The sequence below is a fragment of the Trichogramma pretiosum genome, unplaced genomic scaffold (genome assembly GCF_000599845.2).
Source record: "Trichogramma pretiosum strain Unisexual culture from Peru unplaced genomic scaffold, Tpre_2.0 scaffold61, whole genome shotgun sequence".
NCBI lineage: Eukaryota > Metazoa > Arthropoda > Insecta > Hymenoptera > Trichogrammatidae > Trichogramma > Trichogramma pretiosum.
The window spans coordinates 906,987-933,619 of NW_019641638.1; the positions used below are offsets into that span (position 1 = coordinate 906,987).

At 39.1% G+C, this 26,633-nt stretch overlaps 2 protein-coding genes across 3 annotated transcripts; both read left to right on the forward strand.

Annotated features, from left to right (window-relative positions):
- The first annotated feature begins 3,716 nt into the window (after positions 1-3,716).
- Positions 3,717-25,303, forward strand: LOC106648075. Of its 2 annotated transcripts, none has more exons than XM_014364749.2 (7): positions 3,717-3,880; positions 3,954-4,640; positions 20,046-20,406; positions 20,731-21,443; positions 21,666-22,060; positions 23,040-23,498; positions 24,352-25,303. In XM_014364749.2, exons 1-7 carry the CDS (start codon positions 3,739-3,741, stop codon positions 24,754-24,756), a joined length of 3,162 nt encoding a protein of 1,053 aa, XP_014220235.1. In that variant the 5' UTR covers positions 3,717-3,738; the 3' UTR covers positions 24,757-25,303. The 2 variants fall into 2 exon arrangements, with proteins under 2 accessions (XP_014220235.1, XP_014220236.1); XM_014364750.2 differs by having other exon boundaries at positions 24,357-24,699.
- LOC106648076 lies at positions 8,554-10,386 on the forward strand. The gene is made up of 2 exons (XM_014364751.2): positions 8,554-8,647; positions 8,740-10,386. The coding sequence occupies exon 2, from the start codon at positions 8,745-8,747 to the stop codon at positions 10,218-10,220; it is 1,476 nt and encodes a 491-aa protein (XP_014220237.1). The 5' UTR covers positions 8,554-8,647; positions 8,740-8,744; the 3' UTR covers positions 10,221-10,386.
- Positions 25,304-26,633: the final 1,330 nt, after the last annotated feature.

Consider the following 26,633-nt stretch of genomic DNA (forward strand, 5'->3'; position numbering starts at 1 on the left):
GTCTGTGTGTGTGTGTGTGTGTGTTCATGTGCGCCAAGGCTCTGCTGCTTCTGCTGCTGCAGCTACTGCATAGCCGCAGGAGCATCGAGTGTTTGTACACACAAACGCAAACTCCTTGCCTCCTCGTCTGCTCGACGTGTATTATGCTATATAGACGCACACATATTGCACGTATGTATACGGGTGGTTTCTGGCAGCGGCAACAGAAGCAGACAAACAACATCTTGAAATTCGACTCACGGAGATACTGCTCCTTTAGCGTGGAAAGAGCGAGGATATGTGTGTGTGTGAGCATGGATATATGAACGATTCTCACTAAGCGTTAAAATTTAAAAAATTGCTATATACATCGAAATTAAAGTCTTTATCAGGATCAAGGGGCATGTATTTTATTCTATAGGAAGTTTTGAAAGTCATCATGTAGTTATTGCTTACTTTATTGTATTTATAGATAGATTTACAAGCAATTTAAACACGATTTTTAAGACATTTGAAAGAGGGACTACCTTACTTAAAAATTTTCTTAGAGCTTCTGAGTAAAAAAGTAATCTTCAATCCCTTCCAAAATTTTTTTGGAGATAGTTCTGAAGCTATATTTATTGAAAAAATATGTTTGGTTCATGTCAGACCCTTTGAAAAGCGCCTACCATTAATATACCAAGAGGGACTAGCTTTTTGTCAAATCAAGTTAAAAATATTTAAACGGGTATAGCTAAAAAAAGTGTTCGTTAATCTGCACCAAACTACAGCAGTTTCAAGTATTAGCTTCAACGAATCTTTTGAGATGTCACTGAAGACTGTCAGTCTTCAGTTGAAGAATATACATGCAATTGAATCCCGCATGTATGCTGCGCCACTCGCTAAGAAAATATGGTTTTTTTAATGTTACACCCGTAAAATTATTCGGATGTTCCTAAAACCATTTGCCATTTTTAATATCGATGGTACTCAATCTAAAAATGCGTATCTTATACCCTAATTTTTATTTCAATAGCGGGGAAACGCTTAAGAAAATCGAGTAAAAAATTATAATTGCAGTGAATTCGTTGAATGTTATCAAATTCGATTCAAAGCATAATTTTAACAATAAATGAACTAGTTTATTGTTTAAACAGCAATAATTATTGTTTAAACAATGTTGTTTAAATATTTATTGCAAAATTATGCATTAAAAATTATTATAAATAAAAGAATTAAATATAAAAATAATTAAAACAAATTATGAAAAAATTTTTGAATTATAAGTAATAATACAAAAATTATAATAAAACATAAAAAAATTAGCAATAATTTAATAAAGGCCTCTAAATAAATACTAGAAAATGTATATGTCTTATCACTGTTATCCATGGTATATGAAAGATCGTAATGAAGAGTTTGTTTATATTTTGCTAGTTACACTACTTGTGCTAATGCACACCCATGTCGTTGGGTGCAGTAGAATATAAACAATTTTTTATTAATTTATGCCCCTGAATGTTAGAAAAAAATGATTCAAATTAAAAATGATTTATGTTTTTAATTGTATAATAATTAAATTTTTGAGCTCTAAAATTAAGCACTTAACGATAGAGCGACTTTCACATTTTTGGATGTGACCATTTCGTTGAAAAATCCAAAAATTGCTCCAAAAATTCTGAAAAAATTTAGGGATATTCCTTGAACAATTCTAAACACTTTTTATGAAGACAATTTTTTCACTAGGTGCATCCTTGTCATATAAAATTCACTTCAAAATTGACAGCTTTTGAGGGGTTGTTTTTTAATAAAGCTTTTTCAAAAATGAGTGGCAACATTATTTTATTGATTTATACACCAGAATGTTCAAAAAAAAACGTTTTTCATGGGTGTAGTGCAATAAAAGAATCATTATGATTTTATACTTCAATTTTTAACGCTTATTGAGAATCGTTCATATACATGGGAAACAACACGTATATAAAGAAGTACCAAGCCAATTCTAACTTTAGAGCTTTGGTACGAAGCTAGAGAGAGAGAGAGAGAGAGAGAGAATATGTACGTGTGCACAGACAAAATAGCAATCCCATATTGCGCAATATGCTACTACTCAATTCTTATCAGCAATTCAATATATGACGTACGATTGTACCTTCATTTTTTTCTCTCTCTCTCTCTCTTGTTTCGCTTCATGCTTTGTAATACCTGTCAATTAAGTGGCGCGCGTCGGAGCCGCCTTTTTTTCTCTCTCTCTCTCCCTCTCTTTTTCTCTCTCTCGTGCATGTTCAAGCTCGCGGCATGTCTAATTCGTTTAAGTTAAAAAAAAAAAGAAGAGAGAAACACACTAGTGCGAGAGAGAGAGAGAGAGAGAGAGCTTGCACGAGAGAGAGGTGCAAAATATGGCTTCCGACAGTAGTTGCGTCGAGTGCCCCGGAGACGGTACGGAGCTCGCGCGACACTACCTACCCTTTCTCCTCCGTGTGGCAGTAGAATTTCACACAGTACGTTGTACATACGTTATTACGTCGGAAAGAGTGAAAAATTAAAAATAACAAGTCCGCGACGCGTTTGTACTTGTGCACATTTTTTCCTCCCCATTTGTGCCCGCGCGCGCGCGTGCAAATGCGTCCGTTTGCCGAGTTTCGTCGACGACGAGCTGAAACGGTATATAACACGGTATAGAGAGTGCGAGAGTAATTGTGCAGTTTGTAGTGTGTATGTGTGTGCGCAAACGCCGACGGCAACGGAAGAAAAAAGAAGAAGAAGAAAAAGAAAGAAAAAGAAGAAGCAGGAGGAGGGTGCGAAAAAAAGTGCCTCATAACGCGTAGTGTGTGGCGCGTTTACGCGAATGATTTTAACGAGCCGTAACGCGCGCCTGTATACACGATCGCAAGCTCCAAGCCGCGCGCATAAGCTGGAATTAAAACGAGCGATTGATCCCGCTCGCGCTTTCATACATACGATTCGCTGCTACCGCTGCTGCTGTTATATACGGAAGGAGCTGCGAACGATTGAGCAAAGTCGATAATCATCGGGGGCGTACGTACGTTTCTCGGTAAAATAAAAATAAAAAAAAAGAGCGAAGAAGAAGCAGAAGAAGGAGAAAAAGTGAGAGAGAGAGCCACCTATAACCAGGCTAATCGGTGTTTACACAGTTATTGGGTCATTGTCTGAGTAATCGTTTTATATGTTTTATACGGTTTTCTCTATTCGACGCACGCGCCGCGACCGACGTGCTGCTGGTACTGGTGGCGGCGGCGGCGACGTCAGCTTCTTATATGTGCCTGCTTCTCGGCTACACGTTATATTATAGAACGCGAGCATAAATAAATATTTTAATTAATTATCGACACGGAGAAGTCGACGAAAAAAGTATATCGAGGGAACTTTGGAAACAACGAAAAATGACGAAGATTGGCAGCGGTACGAGGGGAGCGATGGGATCACCGCGTCGATGCAGCAGCGACGTCACGAGGATTGATGCGCGTTGCCCGCGGGATATCGATTAAACATATATCGCGCCGAGCCACAAGCCACGAGACTCCCCGAGACGCACGGAGAAATATAACGATAGATATATCAGTTTTTGGCTAGTAGCAGCTGTTGCTGCTGTTGCTATACTGCTGCTCGTCGTGGTTCGACACGAAAATAAATAAAAAAAAAAAAGACCGTGAAGTTTGGTGCGTCGCTCGTTGCTTTTTTTGTTTCCGTTTCTTTTTTCTTTTTTCTTTTTTTTTTTTTACGAGGTGTCGGTAAAGTAAAGATTTATCGTCGTTGAAAATGACGACGACGACGACGCCGATCGCGACGATGTTCTCGCTCGTTATCTGGCTGCTGCTCGTCAGCGCGATCGCCATCGAGGATCTCGTCTGCATGAAAAATCACACGTTCATGGAGACGTCGGGCGACGCCGTGCTCTCCGGTGAGTATCCATACACACGCGTATAATTACTACATTATTATTATCGACGCGTGCGCAAAAAAAATCCACGCAGTGTTCATCGACACGGACTACGGGCCCGAGTGCAACATCAGCTCGCCACGTAGCATCCAGGAGGTCGCCACCGCCCTGTACGTGGCGCAGCAGCTCAATCGGGCGGACTACGTGCCGGGCGTCACGCTCGGTCTGCGCATCTACGACACGTGCAACGACCGTATAGCCGTGTACAAGCAAGCCCTGGTCTCGGCCGTCGAGATGGACTGCTCGGCCCACTACGATCTCGGCCTGCTTGTGCCGGCTCGCTACGGCGAGGTGCTCGAGCCACTGCGCGCCCTCGATCTGCTGCCCGTCAACACTTACGCCCCACCCAATCTCACTCTGCCGATGCTCGACGTTCTGGTCGATTTTCTTGCGGGCCGTTACTCGCGGGTTGATATGCTGCTGGCCGACTCGAGGCCCGTGCTCGACGCTTTTTTGCGCAAGAGCCGGGAGGCCGGCATATGCGTGAAGAGCGACAAGGGGGGAGTGACAGAGGCCGAGACGCAGGTGGATAAGAGCGGCAACGCGACGACGACGACGAATGCGGAGCAGCAGCAGTTGGTCGTGGTGGCGCTGGGGGATTACGAGGATGTGACTACTTGGCTGGAGAAGGGCGGGTTCGGCGACGAGGACGACGACGACGACGAGGAAGACGACAAGAAGATCTGGATCGTCATGACGCTCGATAATTCGCACGTCGATGGTAATATTGCTATGCTATAATACGATTTGCTGAAATAGAATGCTGTGTGAAAATTAATTCTTAAAGATAACACGTGGCGAAGCTCGTTTGTAGCAATTTTTCCGCTAAAATTATGTTAAATCACTTTGAGTTCGAGTCTTCTCCGCTAGACGGCAAATATCATCAAATCTGTAAATCTGCAAGTGGCAATTTGCGTTGAAGTATTTTTAAATCGGCAAGGGCAAAATAAACAGCATTCGAAAAGGTTTTCTCTTCATGATGAAAAATAGCCATTAAAAAGCACAAAAGAATTTGAAACATTCTACGGCCGTTGAAACAGACGTTGACCTGTGGCTCTATAATATTTAAGAAACTGTTATTTTGGCCAGAAGGTAGTCATAAAATTGTGTGTTCTCTACAAGGGTAAATGAGCTGCACAGATTCTGTACAAATCAGGCAAAATACAAGTTTAAAACAGTTAATCAAATTGGCTTATAATAGTTATATTTGGATCATAAGCGCGTCAAAGTTTTTACATGCTCACTAAGGATGCAAATTGTTTTTGCGTTACAATTAGATTTTGGTTACAATTAGTGCGACTACATTTCGTTGAAAAAACGTTTATATCGTGAATCCTAAAAAAATATATTTCCAACCCATTCGATTCTCCAGAGGAATCGCTCATTTAAGTTTTTTATTTTTATATTCACCTCAAAAACATCGGTGGTAGGAAATCATACGGATCATTCATTTTTCTAAGACATCGAAGTTATTTTTTTTACACGATGATAAGAGAAATTCCTAATATCATCATAAATAAAATGCCGCAATTAGTCCTACGAATAATTACCATTAATCGCGACAAATAGTTTTTTAATACAATTAAATATAAATTAATTAGCGTCTGCGATGTGCCATATCGATGTGCATTTTAAGATTACTCTTTTGTGAAAATGACTTGCCACATTCATCACACACATAAACATTACCATTGTGGAATGATTTAACGTGCTTATTAAGACTACGTCGATTTCTATATATTTTTTCACATAATTCACACGGGTGGGTAATACGACTATGTACTGAATCGATGTGAATTTTGAGATTAGACTTGAATGAAAATTTCTTGCCACATAAATCACATGAAAATGAGATTTTATTGTGTATCGAATCGATATGTTTTTTGAGATGGGTCTTTTGTGTGAATTTCTTCTCACATATATCACATGCGTAGGTGATACCTTTATGTTCCGAATCAATGTGATATTGGAGATTCCTCTTGGTAGTGAATTTCTTTCTGCATGTATCACATGCGTGTGTGACTTTATTGTGCACTGAATCAATATGGATTTTGAGAGTAATCTTTTTAGTAAAAGACTTTGCGCATATATCACATGTATGTCCGAGACCGTTGTGCACTAAATCGGTGTGTAATTTGAGATACATCCTACTCTTGAATTTTTTTCCGCATGTATCACACGTGTAAGTGATATTCTTATGCGATATTTTGACGTGTCGAAGGAGGTTAGATCGGTCTGAATACTTTTTTCCGCATACATCACATGTATGTGTGATACCCTTGTGCACCGCGTCCACGTGGACTTTCAGAGCCCTCTTTAGTGTGAATGTCTGACCACATATAGCGCATGTAGGTGGATTACCATTGTGCATCGAATCGATGTGTTTGTTTAGATCACTCTTGGTTGTGAATTTCTTTTCGCATACATCACATGTATGTCTGACACCGTTGTGCACTGAATCGGTGTGTATTTTGAGATAAGTCCTTCTCTTGAATTTTTTTCCGCATGTATCACACGCGTAAGTGATATTCTTATGCGATATTTTGACGTGTTGGTGGAGGTTAGATCGGTTTGAATACTTTTTTCCGCATACATCACATGCATGTGTGATACCCTTGTGCACCGTGTCCACGTGGACTTTCAGAGCCCTCTTTAGTGTAAATGTCTGACCACATATAGCGCATGTAGGTGGATTACCATTGTGCATCGAATCGATGTGTTTGTTTAGATCAGTCTTGGTTGTGAATTTTTTTTCGCATACATCACATGTATGTCTGACACCGTTGTGCACTGAATCGGTGTGTATTTTGAGATAAGTCCTTCTCTTGAATTTTTTTCCGCATGTATCACACGCGTAAGTGATATTCTTATGCGATATTTTGACGTGACGGTGGAGGTTAGATCGGTCTGAATACTTTTTTCCGCATGCGTCACAATTGTGGGTGATACTTCTGTGCACGGTATCCGCGTTCCCCTTGCGTCTACATTTATCTTTCGATTCATTTGTAACATTTCTTTTTCTATTTAGCTCGTTGAGTTCACAGTTATAATTCATAATCGGATTCTTTGTTTCATTGACACGAAATTCTTGTTTCACCGTACCAACACCTTTTTCTACTTTAATTATGTTTTGAGTTTTATGATCCTCGCTATAATTTATTTTTGGCCAGTAATTGGAATAGTTATCCTCAATTTTCGTCACTGCTAGTAAATTCGAGCCAAGCTTCATGTCCTCACATTCGATCTCAATTTTAATTTCGTCATTTTCTTGAAGCGTGTGGGTCTGTAATCAAGTAGAAATTATAAAAAAATTTTCGTGAAAAATGTAGATTAATAATAGCCGCTTGTATAAATATCAAATCTTACTGAATTTTCATGCAGAAAACTTGAATGTTGAATATTTTCAGCATATGGTGTCTCGCCTGTAAGGTTATTTTCCTCTTCAGTGAGCGACAGATCAGAAGGTTCTATTTTTATTCTGAAATTAATAAAAAAAATTGAGAGTTACATCGTGAATGTTACAATTTCATTCGAATAAAATAAAAATTACCTGACGGTACAGTCGATACCACGGGATTCCATGTTTGTCGTTTGAAATTTTGCCAACGATTTATCTTTCTGTAATGATGTTACAACACATCAAACTCACTTAAATTTAATAATATTTACGAATTACGATACGATAATTTCAGCAAACTAATAAACACAGAGCAATGCCAAGTTATTTATTATTACTGAACTAACTAAATTAATAATCATCATTTATGTGTGAATGATATTTGATACATATTGATGTGTGTTTTAAATATATTTTATAAAATGTATTATTTTAAAATAGTATATTAACGTGCGCGGGGCGGTCAGCGTCGTGCAATAATGAGTTACTTGAGTCACTCTTACCATAGGTTTTTCTATAGCACTAAGCTAATTTCACGTTTTGGCCCCTTCTACGGAGATATAAATTGCTCATAATATCCCTCGATAGCGACCTCGGCACTCACTATCGAATTTCAAAAGTTATCAAAAAGTATTTATGAAAAATTAAATCAATTGTTGCTTAAGATTCAATGAAAAAGAATATCTAAAAACTTGGGTAATCTAAAATATTAGCTTATTATCTTTGTCCCGAAAAACAAACATTCGAAATCGAAATAAGTTACTTTGTAACTTGATAGGTAGAGGTATTAAAAAACCAGCTTTATTTTGATTTAAATTCCATGTTTCTAGCTCTTGAAATTTTCAATTTCATTTTGAAATAAAAATCAAACAATTGAGACAATTGCTATAAAAATTATACTTGTATTTAATTCATAAAAGTTTCAGTTGCTATACGATTTTTATGATGTAAGTACATTTATAATGATTCGCTTGAATACTGGTGAAAAGATAATTATACTCGCAGCTCTTGAATTTAAAAAATTAGACCAATTTAAAAAAAACTCTCATTTTCATTGGCAACGATCAGTCTTAATCTTACACGTCAAGTTCTAATGATCCTTTTCACGAAAAAGAAACTTGTTTGTTGGCCAAAAACTATCCATCGAATATTGAACATTTTTTCAAATATATTATTCCTGATTCGCGTAAACGAATTTAACAAAAACAAATTATTTTTCCCCTCTACATAATGAGCCTGTACCATACCCTCGTACGGCTCTGTCACCTTTGCTTTCACTCAGTCGATCGCTCACAGTCGCCGTTGACACAGCACACGGCAAGTAAACAAAGGTAATTATACAGAGTATAGCTCACCGATCTGTTCGTTGTCCCGTCGTCTTCTTCATTCTTTTTTTTTTTTTTTTTTTCGTTCGTTCGCACAGACAAAATGCTGCTTCTCGTCCGGCAATTCAATGTCATCATGGCCCTCGGCCTGATAGTAGCGACGATCTACACCTGCTGGAAAGGCGCCACTTTGTCCTACCACCTCCATACCAGTCCTCCGGAAATCAAGCCCTCCATCGTCCACTACACCTACCCGGGCCAGAATCTGGTCTTCGATCGGCGCTCGTACGAGAACGACCTGCGAGCGTACGTCGTCTGCGACCGGCAGCCACGGGTGGTGGTCGACGAACGGCGCAGATACCTCGACTGCGAGGTGAACCTGGACGACCGGAAGGGCCAACGGTACCAATGCCCCATCATGCTGCGGATAAATCGACGAAGCACCGGCTACGTCACGCCCGGCACGATGAAGGTGCGGCTCCTGGGCAAGAACAAGACGATCCTGAGCTGGTACGACTATAGCATGCCCATGTCTGCGGCCAACAGGTGGCGACTGTTCGTCGTGCACCTCGAAGACTGCCTGGTCCAGGAGGCCGCCGCCGAACAACTGAGCCAGCTACGGCCTTACGGCTTCGTCGTCTACGACGAGACGAGATTCGCGGCGATAGTCATCAGCGACAATCCGGCCAGCAAGTGCTACGTCGGACCGATGCAGATCAACCAGGTGACCATATGCAGGCTCGGCTTCGACGCAGATCGTCTCCAGAACGCGGACGGGCCCTACCTCTGGTTCGAGCAGTCGCAGCGTGACAACGCGATGACCGTGGCGCCGCTCGTGGACGGCGATCCAACGAGCGACCACCTGGTCGTCGAGCACTTCATCGACCCGGCGAGCGGCTTCCTGATCGCCGGTGTGTCGCTCGTCGTCGGGAACAGACACGACAAGAATCCTGCAACGCTGGCCAGGTATCGGCTTCTGGACTCCTTCGAGTACCGTCGAGGAGCCGATCCGACGGAGCGCTTGGCCTACTCGACGCGCAACGGCTTCCTGAGCATCTGCGCCAAGGTCCTGCGCGGCGACGACGATCCGCCGAGCGTCCGCTATTGGCTGACCTGCGCCCAGTGGGATCGTCGAGGCCGCCTGAGATACGAGCACAAGTTCCAGCCCAAGTATCCGCACTTGAACGAGATCGCCGTGCTGAACGTCGCGGACACCGACGGCGACATGCTCGTGCTCACGGCCCAGTGCGACGAAGCCACGTGTCTACGCGCCGAGAATCGTATGATCTGGCTGACGAGGATGACGAGACGCGGCCTGCGGATCCTGACCGGCTGGTTGGACAAGTACGGCTGCGACGGGAGGACATACCGGGCCGACCTGCAGGTATTTCAAAGGGAGGAGGACGGATTGTACTGCGTCAGCCAAGTTTGCTACCAGGACTTTTGGGCGAACCCGAACAAGAATAGGACGAGCGAGTTCGCGTTCGAGACCAAGTGCTTCGGGTTGGGTAACCAGTGGCGTAAGATCCCTCCGATAGTAAATGGTTCGCACGGTAACAACGTTTACACGTTCTCGTAACGCGCTGCGATCGATGAATATGTTTTGTTTACGTCCCGTTTGATATATAATTTTATATAACTCTGTAACGACGAGTTTTGAATCAATTGTATGTATATAGTGTACAGACACATTTAACGTGACTTCGATTGGGATAAATAAATGATTTTTGACAGTTTAAACGATATGCCTGGCTCACTCGTAAGATTATTGAGTTGGCTGTTAATGCACAGTCATAAGAAGTAAAACATCTTTTCATTCAATTCGTTGAAAACAATCAACAACAAAAAATGTAATCAAAAAGAAAAAAAAGTAAATAAAGTTCCAGGAAAAAAAACTCTGAAATGTCACATCTGGTGCTGTCATATAGTTGAATGGTGTCTAGATAATCTAAACAGCAGAAGTGAAACTTCAACAGAAGTTTCATTTTTAAATTTGATTTATTTCTCTTTGATTTGGAATTTTTGTATTTTGATTAATATTTTGACTTTCTTGAATTTTTTTAATTTTTCAAAAATTGCTTTTATAGCTATGAGGATTCATTTTTCACATTTCGATGTTATTTATTAATTAAATGCAAAGATGTTTCTTTTCTGATGGCTGTCCACAGACAACTAACATAATAATTCAAATTTGTTACTTCTTGAATTTAAAATAATGATTGATTTAATTTTGCATAAATACTTTTCGATTAGTTATAATTTTCAATAGTGAGTGCCGAGGAAGCGGCTTCAACTTACACTATGTTACTTAGCCAATGAACTTTTTACTCTAATAAGATTTATCTTAATCAAAAGTGTCATATTTCATTCTGAGCTTTTTATTCTATCAACGGATGGAATATTATATTAATACAGTATGAGTAGTACTGCAGCCGACCACTAGATGGCTTTACGCTAGTTACTGAGATACCACCTTACAAAGATTTCAATAATCGAATGAAAAGGAAACTCGTACATCCTACCCGTGCTTTGCACACTTTAAAAAAAGTTTCGGAAACTTTTGTTTACATTTCACCAAGAAGTATATATTGATCTGAAAGTTGCCGCATACGAAATCGTTCCTTTAATTACCTATAAAAAAGACTATTTACTGACTAAGGTTTTTGATGATCAGTATTAAAAACTTCCTAGCTTTTATAGGATAATTATACCAGTTGAGGCAATTGCTAAGTGGAAACTATACTTTTCAAACAAACTACATACTTTCTTGTTACTTGAATGTATGTACAAATTTATTACCTTTGAAGGAAAAATTCATAGCTGGCATTGCTCATTAATTGACTTGGAAAACATACCACAATTATAGCAACCAGATTGCCTGTGAAAGCTAAAATCATTTTTCCAGTTTCTATCAAGTCCGAATTCGACAGTGCAATCACCATCTAGATTTATAACATAGTGATAATGTTGAAATTGCCTTCGTCGCCTTTGAACACTTACCCATGTTCCGATTATAACGAGAACAAGTCCGTCTAGTACCATTGATATAAATGCTATTGGACTTGTCAAAGAATTAAACATCTTAAAAACCCTAAAACTCGCAAAAAAATTATTTCATCAAGTTTTGACATAAAAAATGTTATCACAATGAGGAGGACCTTTCATCTCAAGGTCACAGATCCAAATTTTTTTAGGTTTCTCTTAGTATCTAAAAATTAAGCCTTTTACTGACCAGATTGATCTTGTAGACTTTGAAAAATATTATAGAGTACAACGGAATTTTAAATATTATATAATTTCGAAAAATATCATGTCTTATGATATCAAGTTCACACATTCGAGTCAAATCGTCTGAAAAGTATTCAGACTTCATCTTTTTATTGTTGAACGTTTGGAAAGGAGGTGTTCCCAGGACACGAAAAAGTTGAAGTCTCGTACGTATGATGTACGAAAATGATATATAATATTTTTCAATATTTTATAATATTTAAAACTTCGTATGCTCTACAATTACTATCAGTGCCTGTTAAATCCTGTCTAGAAGGCGTTTTATTTTCAAGTACCAACAAACACCTTAAAAGTTTAGTGAACATCTGGGACTCGTAAATCTGCATGAAAAAATCAACTTGTCTTAAAAATAGATAGCTCACTTGATACAATGTTGATGACGACCAATTATCGTTCTTAGTTTTTCGCAAATCAAGCTGTCTTTAACTTCGTCGAGCGCAGAGATCTTAAGGTTGTATTCATCGTCTATTTCATTCAAGTAATATCTAAATTTCATAACAAGTAGCGCATGATATATCAATTTATGAAGAAATCTGATAAAAATAACTGAAAAAAGTGATTCAAAATTTTTTATATACTTTAAACACTGAAGCTGCCCAATAATAACACCTACAGTTATACAATGATAGGATATGATTGTTCCTGAAAATACAACGTGAGAATTCACTATAAAACAATGTATGATGAAAATGCAGTAAAAGTATTTATGTTCGTTGAGAAAAAGTTCGATCATAAATGGTAAGGTTTTTTGGTATGTTTGATCATCTGAAAATATCCACTGAAAAAGTATTGGGCTAATTATTAGAGATATTACGTAGCTTGCCCACAACATAATAATGGCAACTGTGAAGTAATGAACGAAATTTATAAAGAGATTATAAAATATTATAAAATATTAGTGTTTACGGAAAAACTTAGTCATTACCCGTTTGAATATTAGAAACGGAGAGAGCGTTTTCAATTACTTTATTAATTATATATTGCCCTGATGAGTCATTACTTTGAAACAGTCTAAAAATTTTTGATAAGCACATATTGATCTGAAATAAAAGTTGGCAAATGATTATCTCCTTAAAAGAAAGAAAGGGAAAAATTAACTCACATTACTCTGTTGTAAAACCATAAAGGTGTAGTAGTTGAATATTATAACAAACATTAAAACTAGCAAGGTACATTCAATAACATTATTACTGTTGATTTCCGTCTCTTTACATTCCTCAAATAATTTCACGACCTAAATATATAATCTAATATAAAAAATCTCACATTGGATGATTTTATCTAATTATTCTGTTGAATAATTTTCATTCAAAAATACTTACTGAACAAATCACTAATGCTGATAAGTATGCAAATATAAAAAATCTTCCTATGACTTGAGTACGAGGATTTTGGGCTGGCCACAGAAATGTGCATTTTGCAGTAAATACAAAGAAAGGAAATCGAGACACTCCTAAAACTTCCATGCATTTTTGGGCCTCTTCATTTATAATCGCGGTATTTGAATGATCCATGCTGTTGAAATGTTTTGAAATGTTTGCGTGAAGAGTTTTTTTTGTGAAAAGTTTTTTTAATGCAAACGATTGTATGATGAAACGAAAATAAGTTGTTTTAAATACGTATTACATTCTAAACGGTAGAATAGGTGAAAAGCGACTCATCATGAAAATTTTAATTGCGTAAAGACGTACACACATGAATGAAATGAAAAACTTTAATTACTATTGATTTTGACTTCTTTTTCTTGCATCGATGCGTTTCGTTCCTAGGCAAACTCCATACATCTCTAAAAAAGCAACGTAATACTTTAAAATGTAGAATATTAACGTGTACTTTTTTTAACTTCAGCTTGAATTGGAAGAATCAGATAGAATTGGAGTGAAAAAGTGTTTTCACAAGAAACGAAATAGTGACGTTTTTCTGAAAATCGAAATTTTCTCTTCTGAAAATTTTATATAGGGTAAACCAGGCAGTAAGTACTTTACCACTCAAGAAAAATGTTCACTTTTTTCACTTATACACATTATACATAAAAATTCGCGATTATTCAGGGGGTGTTCACGTACTTTGGCCGTATACTGTATAATGATAATAAAATAATTCCTCAACTACATTTTTTGTACTCCTATAGATGATTAATACTTTAAATATTATCGTTTCAAGTTGTTTTAATAAAAAAAGGAGGGTACATAGGTGGGAATTTCGGCCACGTAAAGGCTAAAACATCTGGTTTTGGAGGTCTTATTCGGGGGTGATAGCGCTTCGAACCAATATATTAAGTAGTAGACCCTTATTGTACATATGTTAAACTACTTATAATGACTGCGGCCGACTGAACCACTAAAATGAACCAATAAAAAGAAAACTCGTAATTTAAAAATTGTAATTGTAGTCCTCAAAGATTTTCCCAAGAAGTATATATCGATCTGAAAGTTGTAGCATATGAAAACGTTCCTTTAATTACCTATAAAATAGACTTTACTGACTAAGGTTTTTGATAAAGCAAAAAATAATCAGCTTACGGTACTGCAAGTGTCAAAATTCAATTCAATCGTCGGCCCAGCGGACAATACAAGGGGCTGCATTGACTTCGCCATAATCAGTATTAACAGCTTCTTAGCTTTTATCGGATAATTATACCATTTTAGGCAATTGCTAAGCAGAATTTATATTTATCAAACTAAATAAATACATTTTTTTACTTTTATGTAAAGCTGATTATTACCTTTGAAGGAAAAAGTCATAGCTGGCATTGCTCATTAATTGACTTGGAAAACACACCACAATTATAGAAATTAGATTGCCAGTAAACGCAAACAACATTTTTCCAGTTTCCATTAAGTCCGAATTTGCCAGTGAAATTACCATCTAAATTCATATTGAAGTGAGTTTGTTGAAATTGCCTTCGTCGCTTTTGGATACTTACCCACGTTTCGATTAGCACGAGAACAAGTCCGTCTAGTACCATTGATATAAATACTACCGGACTCGTCAAAGAGTATAACATCTTAAAAACCCTAAAATCCACGAATAAATTATTTCATTAAGTTTTGGCATAAAAACTATTATTAAAATTAGGCGAGCCTTTTATCTCCAGGGCACAGATCTTCACCAAATTTTTCGTAAGTGTCTTTCAGTACCTGCAAATGAAGCCCTCTATAATCCATTTATAGTCTTTGAAAAAAATTATAGAGTTTAACGAAGTTTAAAAGATTATATAATTTTGAAAATATCATGTCTTATGATATTAGGTTCAGACATTCGAGTCCAACCACCTGAAGAATATTCAGACTTCATCTTTTTGTTGTTGAACTCAAATATGTGTACCTAGTATCATGATACACAAAGACATGATATTTTTCAATATTTTATAAAATTTTAAACTTCGTATACTCTATAATTGTTTTCAGGATATATTAAATCATACTGTCTATAAGGCATTTATTTACAACTACCAAGAGCCACCTTCGTAAAAAAATCTACTCGTCTTAAAAATAGGTAGCTCACTTGATACAATATTGATGACGACCAATTATCGTCTTTAGTTTTTCGCAAATCAAGTTATTTTTAATTCCATCGCGCGCAGAAATCTTGAGGTTGTATTCGTCGTCTATTTCTTTCAAGGAATATCTAAATTTCATATGAAGCAGCGCATGATACAACAATTTATGAAACAAACTAATTAAAATTACTGGAAAAATAATTCAAAAATTTTCACATACTTTAAACTCTGAAGCTGCCCAATAATAACGCCTGCGGTTATACAATGAAAGTATATGATTGCTCCCCAAAATAAAATGTGGGAATGCACTATGAAACAATGTATGATGAAAACGCAGTAAAAGTATTTATTTTCGTTGAGAAAAAGTTGGATCCTCAAAGGTAAAACTTTTTCGTAAGCTTGATTATCTGTAAATATCGACTGCGAAATTATTAAACTAATTACTAGATATATTACGTAGCTTGTCCACGACATCAAAATGACAGCTGTAAAGTAACGAACGAAATTTATAGAGAGATTTTAAAATATTATAAAATATTAATGATTACGGAAAAACGTAGTTATTACCCGTCTGAATATTAGAAACACAGAGAGCTTTTTTAATTATTTTATCAATGATATATTGCCCTGATGAATCATTGCTTTGAAACAGTCTAAAAATTGTTGACAAGCAAATATTAATCTGAAATAAAAGTTGGAAAATGATTATCTCCGAAAAGAAGGGAAGGGAAAAATTCACTCACATTACTCTGTTCCAAGACCAGAAAGGTGTAATAATTGAATATTGTTACAAACATCAAAACTAGCAAGCTGCATTCAATTACATCATTTTTGTCAATATCGGATTCTTTAAATTCCTCTAATAATTTCACGACCTAAATATATAGTCTAATATCAAAAATAAGTTGATACGTTTATAATACTTAAATGGTCTTATTTAAAGATTTATGTAATATTCGTCTCACATTGGATGATTTTATCATATTTTTTACCTTATTTTCTATATTAAAATACTTACCGAACAAATCACTAATGCTGATAAGTATGCAAATATAAAAAATCTTCCTATGGATTGTGTACGAGGATTTTGGGCTGGCCACAAAAATGTACATTTTACAGTAAATACAAACAAAGGAAATCGAGAAACTCCTAAAACTTCCATGCATTTTTGGGCCTCTTCATTTATAATCGCGATATTTGAATAATCCATGTTGCTGAAATGTTTTGAAATGTTTGCGTGAAGAGTTTTTTCGTGAAAAGTTGTGAAAAGTATTTTTTCCCACTCTAACCTAAAATACGCAACTTTGCCGCTAATTTTAGGCTCTCGTAGGAAAAAATAGTATCTCAAACTGGTGCAGATATGGTTTTTTAACAAAACTCGTTACAGCACTCGCCTTCGGCTCGTGCTATAATCCCTCGTTTTGCTAAAAAACCATATGTGCACCCGTTGAGAAATATACTAATTTAATGCTTATAACGATTGTGTGATAAAACGTGAATAAGTTATTTTGAATGCGTGTCATTTTGTAAACAATAGAATATGTAAAAAGCGACTTATGAAAATTTTAATTGCGTAAAGACGTACACACATAAATGAAATGAAAAACTTTAATAACTATTGATTTTGACTTCTCTTTCTTGCATCGATGCTTTTCGTTCCTAGGCAAACTCCATACATCTCTAAAAAAGTAACGTAATACTTTAGAATGTAGAATAATAACTGGAGTTTTTTTTTAACTTCAGCCTTGACTTTTGTTTCTATTTGTTTCGTAGATTTATCCAGAGAATTGAAGTGAAAAAATGTTTTCAAAAGAAACGAAATAGTGACGTTTTTCTGGAAATCGAAATTTTCTCTTCTGAAAATTTTATGTAGGGTAAACCAGACAATACTTCAGCACTCAAGAAACAATTCTCACTTTTTATACTTATACGAATTATACATAAAAATTTACGATGATTCAGGGGATGTTCACGTAACTATATAATGATAATAAAAAAAATTCTTTAACTACATTTTTTGTGTTCCTATAGATTATTAATTTTTTAATTATTATCGTTTCAAGTTTTTTTATCAAAAAATACACATAGGTGGGCATTTTGCCCACGTAAAGGCTTAAATATCTGGTTTTGGAGGTCTTATTTGGGGGTGATAGCGCTTCAAACCAATATCTTAAGTATTTTATTGTACATATACGACGCCACCACACGAAAATTGTAATAAACCAATAAAAAAGAAACTCGTAATTTAAAAATTTTAAGTAAATGTGCTCATAGATTTTCCCAAGAAGTATATATCGATCTGAATGTTGCCGCATACGAAATCGTTCCTTTAATTACCTATAGCATAGACTTCACTGACTAAGGTTTTTGATAAAGCAAAAATTAGGCATCTTACGGTACTGCAAGTGTCAAAATTCAATTCAATCGTCGGCCCAGCTGAAAATACGAGGGGCTGCATTGACTTTGCTATTATCAGTATTAACAGCTTCTTAGCTTTTATCGGATAATTATACCAGTTTAGACAATTGCTAAGCAGAATTTATACTTATTAAACTAAATAAATACATTTTTTTACTTTTATGTAAAGCTGATTATTACCTGTGAAGGAAAAAGTCATAACTGGCATTGCTCATTAATTGACTTGGAAAACACATCACAATTAAAACAATTAGATTGCCAGTAAAAGCGAAAAACATTTTTCCCGTTTCCATCAAGTCCGAATTTGCCAGTGAAATTACCATCTAAATTCATATCGAAGTGAGTTTGTTCATATTGCCGTTGCAATCTTTGGATACTTACCCATGTTCCGACTAAAACGAGAATAAGTCCGTCTAGTACCATTGTTATAAATGCTGCAGGACTTGTCAAGGAATACAACATCTCAAAAAGCCTATAATCCTCGAGTAAATTATTTCATCAAATTTTGATATAAAAAATATTATTGATCCTATTACATTAAACTTATAAATAAATAGCTCACTTGATACAATTTTGATGTCGACGAATTATCGTCTTTAGTTTTTCGCAAATCAAATTGCTTTTTATTTCGTCGAAAGCAGAAATCTTGAGGTTGTATTCAGTGTCTATTTCATTCAAGCAGTATCTAAATTTCATTCTTCAGAAGTAATTTACTCAAAATTACTGAAAAAGTAACTAAACATTTTTCACATACTCTAAACATTGAAGTTGGCCAACAATAACGCCTGCGCCCATACATATATAAAACACGATAATTCCTGTGAGTATGGCGTGGAAATTAACGATAAAACAATGTACGATGAAGACACCGTAAAAGTATTCATTTTCGTTGAGAAAAAGTTCGATCCTCAATGGTAGATTTTTTTCGTATGTTTGATTATCTGAAAATATCCATGGCATTATGATTGGGCTAGCTACCGGATATATTATGTAATTTGCACACAATATAAAAATTCCAACTGTAAAATTTATAAACGAAATTTATGGAGATTATTATTATTAATGCTTTTGAAAAAAAATCGTAGACATCACCCGTTTGAATAGTTGCCAGCCAAAGAGCTTTTTTTACTATTTTATCAAGAATATATTGCCCTGCGGAGTCATCGCTTTGAAAGAGTGTGAAAAATGTGGACAAGCACATAGTCGTCTGGAACAAAAGTTAGCGAATGATCCTCTGCATAAAACAAGGGCATTGAGTATTATCTTGAAGGAAAAAATTAACTCACATTACCCTGTTTTAAGACCATAAACATATAACAGTTGCATATTATTAAAAGCATCAAAATTTGCAAGGAACATTCAATAATATTATTACTGTTAATTTTGGTCTCTTTGCATTCCTCAAATAATTTCACGATCTAAATATATAATCTTTTATAAATATATAAGATTTTATCTAATTATTCTGTTGAATAATTTTCATATAAAAATACTTACTAAACAAATCACTAATACTGATAAGTATACAAATATACAAAATCTTCCTATGGATTGTGTACGAGGACTTTGGGCTGGCCACAGAAATGTGCATTTTGCAGTAAATACAAACAAAGGAAATCGAGAAACTCCTAAAACTTCCATGCATTTTCGGGCTTCTTCATTTTTGACCATATTTGCACGATCCATGCTTTTGGAAAAACCTTTTGAACATTGACAAACCAAGTTTTTTTAGTACAAAAACGAAGTGTAACAAAAATAAATTGCAATGAATGCGTGTTCTAAACAATAGAATGTAAAGAACGACTAATCATGAAATTTTAATTGCTTAAATAAAACCCTCATGAAAAGTGCAAACTGCAGCAGCAACACTAGCATGTACATTTCAAATTCTTATTCTGTCTTATATGAACATTCGCTTCATTTGCCAATGTTTTTGCATAATATATTTAAAAAGTCTTCATAAATGTTTGTAAATTTTCCAAAAAATATACGTAGTTTTCCGTAAAATTTTTTAGATGAATATTCGGGAACTCGTTCTGTCTCGTAAAACGATTCGATTCGATCACTAAGCTTCTCGATATCGCCAACAGACGGCGTCTCGTAAATCCGCAAGCGGCAAAAAAAGCTCCTATACATATATCGCGATGGCCCGTACGATCACGATATTATTGAAGTTATTTTTCTCGCGCTACGCAGATTACGTACCCGAGGGCTCGTACCTCATCAAACCCGAGCACTTCGTGGTGGATCTCGGTCCGGACGGCGAGCTCGACAACGGCGACTCATCCTCCTCCGACGACGACATACCCGCGAGCACGATCGTGCGCTCGCCCCACGTGCTCAGCGTCGGCAAGGCCATCCTCGAGATAGCCAAGGGTCTGCGCGAGCTCCAGCAGACGAGCTGCCCTTACTCGTCGTCGTCTGGTACCTCCAACGAGGGTGGCGGCGGCGGTACCAGCTGCGTACTGCCCAGATTCGAGCCGGAGCTGCGCAAGCCCATGAGCAACAGCGAGGTCTACGAGACTCTGAAGGTGCCCGCCAAGTCGCACTCGACTAGGTGGGTAAACATTTATATAGCTATGTACGCGTAACGTTGTTATTATTGTATTACGCGAGCTCTGTAGGTATATATAAATTTTAGTCAGCGTAGTACATAAATCACTTTGCCGATATCCGATCGATAAATCCGAACTTTCAAAAGCTTTCGCAACTCTCTCTCTCTATGTGTACACTGCAACTTTGCTTACGCGGTTACGCGAAACACGTATATAACTTTGGCCCGTCGACTGTGTATAACACACTGTACTATACAACACGGCATCGTCGTGACGTGATTCAACCCTTTTAAAATATCATTACCATTTATTATTATTATTCGCAGATACGTGGTGTCGCGCAAGATCGACGGCTCTCTCAGCGAAACGACCGCCTACCAGATCGACTCGACCAGCGCCCGTTACCGGGTCGTCGCCGAGAAGGAGCAGCCCCGACTCGCCCGGCTCTGCGTGCGCAACTACACCCGTCGCTGCCAGCAGTCCTGCGCCAATTTCAAGCTCCTCGAATTGGAAGCCGATCAGCACGATCAGCACGAAGAGGACGACGAGGATAACCACCATCGAGTCCTCAAGCCCCAAGTCTGGGTGCCCATCCTGCTGACCATCAGCTCGTGCGCCACCTTCGCCTGCTGCGCCATCCTGGCCTTCGTCGTCTATCGCTACTTCGTCGAGGACATCCTCGACGGCAATCCTCTGCTCACCTGTCTGCTGATCGGCGCCACTCTTCTGATGCTCCAGAGCGCCCTGCCGTTCTGCCTCGAGGACAGGGCCATGGGCGCCGAGCATCTCAACTCGCGCAAGATCCTCGTCTCGGGCCTCGGCTTCGGCCTCGCCTTCTCCGTCATGCTCACCCGGGCCCTCTTTCTCGCCTTCTCCAGCAAGGGCGTGTTCTCGACCCAGCACATCAACGGTTATCTGCAGTGCCTCATGCTGCTGTTCATGGCCGGCGTGGAGCTGGCCATAGCCACGATGTACTTCGCACTGAGCGACGCCGACTCGGCACGAGTCGCCAGGAGTCCCGTTTATATAGCGCTGCTCGGTAAGGAACTTAATTTTAACGCTCGATCGACGCGAGTTAATGAAGACGCGACGACTCTTGGCGGCCCCTTTGCCAGGAGGCTTAATCAAACTCTCTATTTGTCTAATAAATAGTCTACTCTCAAAGGACTAATTGCGGATCAAGCTCTGTCAAAGGCTCCTCAAATAACTCGCTCGCTTTAATTGTCAACGCTCGAATTCACCCGCATACCTTTCACCGCAGGTTACGACATATTTCTGCTCTGCTCGCTGTTCGCCAGCTGCTTCTTCGTCTCTCACGTGCAGCGCAATTATCGCGAGGGCACTTGCTTCTTCGCCACCGGCATCGGCCTGCTGGTCTGCTGGGCCGTCTGGATCACCTGTTTCCTGCTCATGGGCCAGGATAAGCGCGACGCCATCGTCTGCTCGGGCACCGTGGCCACGGCCTGTCTGATCATCTGCGGCGTGTTGGTGCCCAGGACGTACTTCATGTGCTCGCACTACGTCCGGGACAAGTCGTACGTGCACGCAGCGGCGGCCTCGGCGATGGCCGCCAGCAGATTCGCGGGGCCGCTGCCGCCCGATCATCTGCTCATGGACGATCCGAGATTCGTCAACGCGCCCCTGGCAGCGAGACAGGTAAATTATGAGTGAAAAAGCTCATTTACAATTTCACGCGCGGCGGTGGCAGGGCTCGAGCGTCAATATTGATAAATCGATCGCGTGTGTAAACGGAGGGGGCGCGAATATGCGGGACACGCGAATATCGCGTGTTTGTATACGAAAACAAAAGAATCGCGGAGGGAAAATTGAAAGCTCAGGCGTCGACGCGCGTTGTTATTATACACTTTTACGGGATAATAATTCATTCGGGGTCGGTGTCGAAGTGTGACGCGTTGATGAATTTTCCAAAAGTGGCAGGCGCGTTTCGGCGCTGCGGAATCGATGCTCGAAGAGCAGAGTGATGAAGTTCGGGTAGAGTCGTGAGATTTGAAAGCTGATTTTTGAAATTAGTAAGCAGCTGCAAAGTATGAAACTTATTTATAATTTTTTGTGAATAACATTGAAATAAAAAAAACACTCACACACAAAAATTAAAAACAAAATAAATTAATAAATTGATCTTTTTATTATTCATCCAATAGTTGAACAAAAAAGCTTCGGAGAGCTTTTTGAATTATACCCAGAAATCAAAGTCATTGCTATCAAAGTTATATTATTCCTATACCAACAGATATGTATATCAAAGCTAACTTTTTCAAGTTGTTAATGATTTTGAGTTGCGGTATTTCTGTATCGTTTAAAATTTTAACTGGAGTAATGGTAACGAAAAAAAAGGTGATACGAGTTGTCACACATCTAAAAAAATCCTTCTAAACATTACGAAAATTCAGCAAGCAGCTAAATAAAAGCGCGATCATAAACGTAATCCGTTCTTAACTTCTGACTTTTCATATTGGTCAAGCTATTTATCAAATAACGTAGACGACATTAAGTTCAAAAAAAAAAAGTTTTTTAATTATCCTATCAGCGCGTGCATAGTAAAAATTACATATTATAGCTATATTTATTTACGCGTTAAAATAACTATCGACACTCGTTCCTTCATCTCTTCCAGGGAGCGTATCTGGACGTGGGCATTAACGGTCGTCAGCCGTTTTACGAGTACGTTAGCGCCACGGGCTCACCCTCAGCTCAGCAGCAGCAGGCATTGGCAGCCGGCAGCAACTATTATTACGGCGGTGGCAACGAGCTGGTGACTCGTCCAACGACGTCAGCAGCAGCAGCAGCAGCACTAGGAGCTGCTGTACCATCGCATCTGATGACTGGCACGACTACGACAACGGGAGCAGGACCGACGTCGGTCACGGGTAAAAATCGGGGAGGTGGTGGTGGCATGCTGAGCAGACTGTCGTTCCGGCGCGGTCGCAGCCCCGAGCCCCGACGCACGCCCGGTTACAGCAATTACGGCTTCCGGCCGGAAATGCGCGAGCTCGACGTCGCAACCGCAGCCAATGTTGCGGCACAGCAGCCGCAGCCCTACGTCGTGCCAAGGCTCTATGTAGATGAGCCAGACGTGAGTATAGTTCCTAGTAAGAGAGAGCTGCAATTGTTACGTAACAGCTGATTTTTCGGAAAAAGACACGCACGCGCACGTCTCGGATCGGTGAATTATTTAGGATAGTATTATTGACTGCGGTTTTGCGGGTTTTCCTATCTCTCTCGATGGATTATTCAAGCCTCGTGACCAGCCCTCGCGGCGAAAGCTCGCTAAAGACCTACTTTCTTCGTCGCGCGCATTATATTTTCGCGCTCGATTTGCATTTTACATCGTTCATTCTATTTTCTTTGTGTCGTTACGTGCGCGATAATGCGCGACGCCTTTATGAACGAATTAAAAAAAAAAAAAGCTCTCTCCGATACGACCGCGCGCAACTGTAATAAGTCATATACGCGAACGATAAGACCCGTGCCACGCAGTCGCGAGTACGTTAAAAAGCCGTGAGTTTAATAATAATTTTTCTCTCCATTACTTTTTTTTCTTTCTTTCTTTCTGTCTTCTTTTTTTTTCGCTTGTTAGCCCACCACCCTTGGAATCGAGATAATGCGCTTTTCTCTGCTGCTGCCGTGTGCTTGTTTCGCACGGAGCTTTAGCCGCGCGATATATCTTTTCGGGCTTGACTTCTGTATAGCCGGGCGAAGGGTCCGCGCCTAATTGGACACGAGCTCGCAGAGATGATGGTTGTGCATTTTTAATCGCGGATAATCCAAAAAGCAGCGCAGGCATCAAGACGCGAAAAAGCTTACGCTTACTACGCGTGTTCGTTAAAATTTAAATCCTTCATAACGAAACGAAATAACATTATTGTTATAATTATTATAATAATATCTATAACCGATGTATTTTATATCGCGTGTGTCTCGCCAAGGTCAGCCGTATCCAGCCAGAGGCGCCGCAACAGCAACAAGCCGCAGCTCGAGCCGCAACAGCCGCGAGTACGAAGAAAGGCGGGCCGTTTTCGAAGGCCGGCTCGGTGCTGTCGGAGGCTCGCTACGCCCTTCCCCGCTCGCTGCTGCGGAAAAAAGTCAGCAAAAATTCGGCGGCAGCGGGAGCAGGAGCGGCAGCCCTAGACCCGTCGTCTACGACTCGACGGCAGCCGATCGAGCCCGAGGTGTTCGTCAAGGAGCATCGCAGTATCTTTAACGAGCCGTACCAGGCGAGGCGCACGCCGAGCCCGAGGCCTGGCTCGGCGCTGGCCCAGCTGAGGGACGACACGATCGAGGAGGAGCACGAGTCGCAGAGCCCGAGATCGGCCAGGGTCACGAGATTCTGATGAAGATTTAATTTTTTGTTAATCGATCGATGCTACTGTTGTATACGTATATTAATTATGTAGATAGATTTTAAGCGAATTATTGAATTTACAATCATTTATACACATTTAAGCGTATGACAATTGTTCGATGTAATACGTAACTACAGATAGGAATCCCGTAACGCAGAGACGAGCTGTATTTTTCAAACCAAAACTTTTTTCCAATACTTTTTGTTGCATGCGTCGAAACAACTTTGTTCTCCGTGCCCCGAAAATTCCTTTTACAATACGCAACTGTCGCGCGTCCATGCGCGTGTTTGCGATACGCTTTGACAAATTTTCCCGAGTACCGAAGTACATACCGAGTAATTTCATTTATACATTGCATCGCTCCTAAATAATAAAGGTCGTCGGACGGTAATAGTTTACGATGTAACGCGCGGGGGGGACCGAGTGATTTTCCAAAACAATTTTACCAGGGATACAAAAAGAGCGCCGGGCAATCGTTTTTTTTTTCTTTTCTCTTGTCTTTTTTCGTTCGGTATATATTTTTGATATGACGTGTGCCGTGCATCAAATTCATAATAAATATATAGCGCGTAATTTTATAAAAACGTTATATAGAGTGACACATCGTATATAATATTTTAAAAGCAGAGAAAATATTTATATCGCATCACTGCCAAACTCGATTTCCAACGTGTGCGCGCCTCGTCGTCGATTGTTTCCTCTCTCTCTATATTTCGCCCTTCATCATACATATAGACAATATACAAACTTGCGCGACGATCGATATGATATACGTATAGATACGAGTACACTTTTAAGAGGTTGCCGTTCGAAAGCTCTGCAAGCTCCGCAAGCTCACACCATCGAAACATTGCTTTTGTATACGTACATCAAAGACTTTGCGCTCTTTCCAAAGTGGCAAAAACCAAAACAAAACGAAGCAAAAATGACGAAAAAAAACAAAAACATAATATTAAGTTACCAAAATTTGTTGTCAAAACGATGTAAATAATAATCTTATATAACGCGTAGATAAGTAATAGCAGCTGTTGTGTATACCGTAATCCGCGCTAATCGAAACGAAACGAACGAATTGTGAATCACAAGCGCCTTGTATAAAATAATAAGCTTCTCTCTCGTCCTCTCGCCGTAGCCAACGATATATATATGTATATATATCCTGCGGTGCTGCGGAGAGAAAGAGAGATCGTGTGTAGCGAGACGAAGGAGGAAGAAGAAAATAAAAGAAAACTTATGAGCATTTTATTAAATCACTCGCAAATGGCTAAACTTTCTCTACCCACACCCCAGCCCTATATCCTTATACACGTTGCGTAGTGCGTACTTTTTTACACCTCAAATGCCGTAGCAACAGCAGCAGCAGCGAAAAGGGCCATGAAAAACTGTTTTTTAATTAAAGCCCTTTTTTAAGAGCCACAGCCGCCGCGGCTCGAACTCTCTCTCTCTCGAGCTTCCGCGGTTATATAGCACTCAGTGTGTTGTATGACGTATATATGGCGTGCCGTATTGCACGCCCGAGCATAAGAAAGAGGGTAGTTAAAGTCATGGGCTGTGTGCTTGTGTGTGGCAATTCCTTGCGAGTGTGTGTGTGTGGTGGCGCAGCAGCAGCTCGCGGATTTTTAATTAAAAAAATTTTTGCACTCGCCCTCGCGAAATGTTTTGTAACGACGGCAGCACATACGCACGCGTAAGTTATATACAAGTATTATATCGCGCGCCGTAAATATCACTTCTTCTTTTTTTATTTCTATATTTTTTATACGCGCTCATAAGGGTAACCGTTACGTTTTAACGCAAGGATTAAAGGTATCCACACGCACGTGCGCGCATATACGGATGCGCTGCTATAGCTTTCGAATCGCGAA

Coding starts and splice junctions, on each gene's coding strand:
- LOC106648075 (XM_014364749.2), top strand. CDS start 3,739: ATGACGACGACGACGACGCCGATCGCGACGATGTTCTCGCTCGTTATC. Junction 3,881..3,953: donor GGGCGACGCCGTGCTCTCCG/GTGAGTATCCAT, acceptor AAATCCACGCAG/TGTTCATCGACACGGACTAC. Junction 21,444..21,665: donor CGTTTATATAGCGCTGCTCG/GTAAGGAACTTA, acceptor CTTTCACCGCAG/GTTACGACATATTTCTGCTC.
- LOC106648076 (XM_014364751.2), top strand. CDS start 8,745: ATGCTGCTTCTCGTCCGGCAATTCAATGTCATCATGGCCCTCGGCCTG.